Below are 5965 nucleotides of genomic sequence, written 5' to 3' on the forward strand. Positions count from 1 at the left end.
CATTCTTCTTCTTCTATTTACCATCACTTTCTTATGTATGACTAACCTCTGTTTGGTGGTGCAGGAGGAGAAACTGAAGCGGCCGCTCTCAGACATGCAGGCGTGGGAGATCGCCCATACGCGGAAGGACTCCAAGCCTGGCGAGCCCCAGTACTACGGCAAGAAGACCGCGGGGAGGAAGCAGGCCTACTCCGAAGCGTATCTGAAGTTGCATCCCGACACACCTGACCCCATTGCGGCGCCTCTGGACGACAGGGCGGTGGTGAGCATGGGGCCCAAGGAGCACGGTCGGGAGGCGGTTCTCGATGTTGTGATCACTCCTAGTATCTCCTACACACAGCTTCGTCGGATCGACCCGAGCCTGAGCCAGCGCACGAGCCAGCCAGTGACCAGTACACAGTCCCTCTTTCAGGAGCAACAATCTGTAAGTATTTTCCCTCTTATCTTCATTGCTCACTTCATTTTCCGCATTTAGTAGTTTTATGAGTTCCATCATGTCATACCGTAGGCCTACATGGAGTACACATGCCAGGAGACCATGGCGTGGCATCAGAGGCTTTATGAACACCAAGTGCAGAGGGATAGCCAGATGCAGCAGGCTTTTCAGGATATGGCGGCCGGCAGGTGTCCTCAGTTCCCTCCAGCACAATGCCCTCCAGCACAACCAGTGCTGATGAGCTTTGAGGAGTTTGTGGCACAGAACGCTGGCCCCTCGCCGGTTAGTTCATCCCCAATCTATTCACCCAAAGCATGTCATGCCTTTCAACACAGTCATATATCCCGTGCATATGTCTTTTCAACATCCAGGGAACATGTGGATCTACCGTTGGCGGTGGTCTTCGCAGCACTCCGGAGACACGGAGCCCGACCACTCCGATCCACGAAGGCGGAGGCGGAGATGGAGGCGGAGGCGGTCTTGGCGGTAGCGCTGCCGCTAGCAGTGACGACCTGGGCTTTGGCCGTCTTGGCGGTGATGACCTCCGCGGTGCTCGATGATCCTTGTGTGGTGATGATGCTTGAGATGACTTGTGTGTGGTGATGATCATTTAAATGACTTGTGTGCTTCTCTATATGCTTATGTTGGTTGTGATGATGTTCATTTAGAGACTTGTGTGTGATGATGCTTATGCATATATTGTTGTGATGGTGCCGGATGATATCCCATTGTGTTTTATATGTCTATCTCATCATATATATCTGCTGATATGTGCTGCTATTTGAATTGAATTGATCTGAAAACAAACAGAAAAAAAAGCAAAAGCAAACTATGCCGACGGCTAGGCCGTCGGCATAGGGCTAGCGTGAGCTCCCAGTAGCTGACACGTGGCACCTATGCCGATGGCCTAGCCGTCGGCTTAGTTTAAAAACTGTGCCGACGGCTAGGCCGTCGGCATAGGAGCCACGTGTCAGCTACTGGGAGCTCTTTATGAAGGACTATGCCGACGGCCTGGCCGTCGGCATAGCCCTGGTCCACGAGCAGCGGCTGGTCGCCCCATGGCACCCCTATGCCGACGGTCTAGCCATCGACATAGGTTTTGACTAAGCCGACGGCTAGGCCGTCGGCATAGGGGTGCCACGTGGCGATCAGTCATTGGGCAGACTTGACGGCTGCCGCCGTTAGGCGTGATAGTTGCCGACGGCCGGGGCCGTCGGCATAGATGTACGCCCCCATCGGCGTATCATATATGCCGACGGCTTTTCTAAGCCGACGGCCTCCCTGGCTGTGCCGACGCATATGTTGCCGACGGCCCTATGCCGACGGGGGCCGTCGGCATAGGTCTACCCCGACGGGACTCAGGTCTATGCCGATGGCCCTGGCCGTCGGCATAGGGGGCGATTCCGGTAGTGCATATGACCAGATTAGAAAGTCCACCATGCCGCAAAAATATTTAGCACCCATTTAAATATGGATTTGGGTTCATACCTACACAAAGCACAGTAATTATTGTGAAGCTAGAAAAAAATGCTCCTACCATAAAAAATATACGCCGACAACAGCATCATCCAATTAGAGCTCGAAAACAGGAACAAAGAAGGCACCTATAGCTGTTCATGGAGCTGTGTCTGAACCTCTATTTGCATATGTATAGCTTCTGCCAAGTTCCTAAGAAAAGGAGAAGGGAACAAATGTAAATTTGTAAGGTCATGGTATTACTATGCATGCATTGTAGTATAATAATTCAGAGATATTACTTGTTTGTTAACGGATCACTTCCACTCCTAACCCCAGTCTCCAACACGAGGAGTTAGAGGAAACATTTGTTCCCAACTTGATCACAATAGTTTACGCGCAGCCAACCTTCACTGAATTTGTCGGTTCCCATCTCCCCGAATTTGTCTGTTCCCATCTCCCTCTCAGAAAGATATGTCCAAATACCAAACAACAGTAATAGTAACTGGGTTTCCATGTTCCAAGTAGCCAAGATAGACAACTCCAAACTGACCTTTGCCAATGGAATTCTCGAATCTATTTGTGATGGTCTTGAGTTCTTAGTAACTGAACTGACGGTTATCGAATTGCAAAGAGACAGCATCTCCGTTCTCTTCTTTTGAGTTATTTCCATTCAGCGGTCTGACAGAAGGATTTGCATAGGTACTACAGTATTAGCAACCAAGAACATGATACACTATATTTTTCCTGAACAATAATTAGACAAGTACTTGGTTTCCAGTCAATATAAGTCACCATTTTCAGTTCTTCTCCTGCAAAGGCACAATGTAATAATTACCACCACAACCACCAGTACAGAAACTACAACGGCAGCCCCATCTGAAGCTAGATGAGCTCCAGGATGGTGGCGTCGAGGGCGTCAGGTTTGGCTTTAGGCGTGAGCATCTTCACCTCGTGCACGATCAGCCTAGGCTTATAATAATCCAAAGATTGGGGTCATAGCGGCCGCCGCCGAGCTTGTGCCGCCACAACAACTAAATCTACTTTATCAATTGAATGCACTTCATCGATTGGAAAGTGAAAAAAAAAACCAGCCTGCATTGGACATGCAAAAATTCTCTTCATATATCTCAACTTGTGGCACCATAAGACGAAATGTCATAAGTAAACTGAAGGGTGAGTTCGTATGTTGATGCGTCCGCAATGAGACAATTCGGCTCAAATGGAAAATAGCCAAATACAGATCAAGAAAATTGAGCATGTAAAGTTTTATAGCTTAGCTCAATAGCATATAAAATGCCCCCATACTCTAGCATGCAGAGTGACTAAGATCTGATTAGCTGAAGGCATACCTTCCCACAGATGCCTGAATATGGTGAGAAGTTTTTCCTCTGCAACATGATATGGAGCTGATATGACCTATGGAATAAGCCAAACAAACAGTGTGATTCTCCACATCTCTCTAAGATTGAGCATGAGAGAAATAATAGCAAGAATAGACAGTGAAAGAGATTTAGCATGAGAGAAATAATAGTAAAATGACAGTAAAAAGAAGTACAATCAAACATCAAAATGCAGGAACAAATGTGACTGTGTTCAAGAGAGAGAGAGAGAGAGAGAGAGAGAGAGCTCACCTTATTCTTCACCAAACTCTTCCTGAAGATTATTTCTCTTCTCTTCTTTCTCAAATCTGCACACATGTGTATAGAAAAACCATAAATTGAGAAATCAAAATAAGACTATGAAGACCAGAAGAATCAAGGATAAAAACTGAGGGAGGAAGACTTCCATTTGTTTTCCTTCTTTCCCATAATCATGTATGATACCACAGGCATATTCCTTGTCAAACTAACAAGAAAATTACCAAGACACATACTAACCAAATGATTTGATCACTGAAATCTACAAAGGGATAATTTCTTAACTCCCATAATCATGGGATCCTAAAAGTTAAAACCATGTGAAATTAGTATAAGCCTGCTATAACACTAATCGGCATAAGGGTTGCCACTGTCCAACCTGAGTAAAAAAATCATTTGCTTTCAAGACCATCATCCCAGTGCCAATAGTCCTCAGGTAAAAAAATGCTCGTATCCAGTATTTGATTTACCTACTTGATGCAAATGTAAAAGCTCTATAATACCTCATAATGCAAGAAGATTTTCAGTATGATTGTTATAGAACTGAGTTGAGTAGTTCACTCCTGGCCCTTCAGGTGCAACATTTTTATCTCTCTAATCTTTAGTTTGGAAGGATCGGTACTAACAAAACTGATACCCATGCAACTACAAAGGCAATATTGTAACTCTCATTCCAAGACCACACACTGTAACTGAGCCTTGCTGCATATTTCAGAACGAGTTCTGAGAACTGTAAGATTTGCATTGGCATGGACTCTCTCAAGATGCACAGTCAGAACAATTTTGTCAAAACTATGTGCTAAAAATAACCGAGTCTCGTAAGTTCAGAAGGTGGTCCGCGGGCGTGCTACCGAGAATCTCTCTTCCTCCTGCTTGTTTCCTTCCCCATCCTCCCTGCCTCTATCCACTCATACCTTGACTCTACGAAATAACAAACAAGGTTCAGAAAAGACCATGGAGATAACAAATCAGTAGTACAAAGAGCTCAACAAAATATACTTATTGTGGACATAATATATAGTACACAGAAATTAGATGACTTAAATTGTGGGTTGTGGGTAATTTTAAGCTCAACAGACACAGAGTAGTTCAGAACTTCATACTTAGAACATGACTAAAAGGCAGGAGAGGAATTAGTTAAAATAGCAATATAATCAAGTGGCTATTTTTGGCATGGCCACAACATTCATACTGATTGTGCCGGTGGAGCATAGGCGGAGACCGAGGAAGAGGTTGGAGTCGTGCTGGACGTAGCAGTCGTTGTCAAAGTGACAGACGGTGAAGAAGAGCCGCTGCATGGCCACAGGACGCGTTCCCAGGCTTGAGCTTGACCTGTGCCGTCCTCCTCAATCTGAAGGCCATGACCATGCTCGCGACCTGTGCCGTCCTCCTCAATCTGCGGCTGCTTCCCTCCCCGCAGTAAAGCATCTTCCTCACTCACCGTGAGGTGGTCGTGGCCATCAGCACCAACGAAAATGAGAATGAGAATGAGAGAGAGAGTTAGCAGTCGCCCCGATCTAAAAGAGAAGGAAAACAAAAGACAGAGAAAGGATGGACGGACGGCGGCATGGGAGCAGGACGGAGCCGGCCGTCTATGCGGTCCGTGCTCCTCCTGCCGAGGACGACGGCGACGGTGCCGTGGACCATCACTGTGGCTTGAGCTTCTCCTAGGTCGTCGCTGCACGTATGTGGATGGAGGACGGGAAGAAGGCAGAGCTGCTCTGCCCCGCCCCGATCTGAGAGAGCCAGGGTGGACGGACGGCAGCGCCAGGAGCTGCGCGCCGGCCGCCGCGCACGAAGAAGAGGAGGGGAATCGGAGGAGATGGGGCGGCGCAGAGGAATGGGAGGAGAGAGAGACAGAGGAAGTGGAGGCAGATATTTTTAGGCCTCGCCCCATCTCTGGCCCGTACGCTCACGCCTTAGCCACGCTAAAAAGCAGCTGATTCACTGGACCCATAGCTAAAGAGGTCCACCCGGCAGCCGCTTTCGAAGAGGACGCGAATGTACAAAAGAACCAGCAGCCAAAACGGAGAGCTACAGTGAACGAATCGAACGACCCAACCAGCGTCGCGCGCGCGGATGCCTCAGAATGGCGGGTTGCCTAGAGCTGTTTATATGTTCAATGCGTGTTCCCCGGCCTTGTAATCACCACAACGAAAATAGCAATAAAGAGAAAAGAGTCAGGAGTGACAAGCCCCTGTAGCTATGACCAAAATATTGATCAGCTTTCCGTTCGTTCGCCAAGTTACGAATCGTTCCGTCCAGAGATCAAAGATCGATCGATCCTGTAGTTGCTAGGACGTGCATGCAACTACGCTACTGTTCATCATTCAAGGTGATTGCTAGCTAGCTTGCACATACGTATGCTGCTGCTACTCTGGTGATTTGATCCGGCGATCAAGAACCAACAGGATGCACGCTCAGGCACTGCTGT

The 5965-nt window shown here is 47.6% G+C and overlaps 1 protein-coding gene across 1 annotated transcript; it reads right to left on the minus strand.

Annotated features, from left to right (window-relative positions):
- Positions 1 to 1852: 1852 nt before the first annotated feature.
- On the minus strand, positions 1853 to 5428 carry LOC125516502. The gene is made up of 8 exons (XM_048681927.1): positions 4724 to 5428; positions 4446 to 4452; positions 4383 to 4403; positions 3526 to 3581; positions 3244 to 3310; positions 2662 to 2703; positions 2194 to 2572; positions 1853 to 2104 (listed from the first exon to the last, which is right to left on the minus strand). Exons 1-7 carry the CDS (start codon positions 5426 to 5428, stop codon positions 2565 to 2567), a joined length of 906 nt encoding a protein of 301 aa, XP_048537884.1. The 3' UTR covers positions 1853 to 2104; positions 2194 to 2564.
- Positions 5429 to 5965: the final 537 nt, after the last annotated feature.

The sequence above is a fragment of the Triticum urartu genome, chromosome 6, assembly GCF_003073215.2.
Source record: "Triticum urartu cultivar G1812 chromosome 6, Tu2.1, whole genome shotgun sequence".
Taxonomy (NCBI): domain Eukaryota; kingdom Viridiplantae; phylum Streptophyta; class Magnoliopsida; order Poales; family Poaceae; genus Triticum; species Triticum urartu.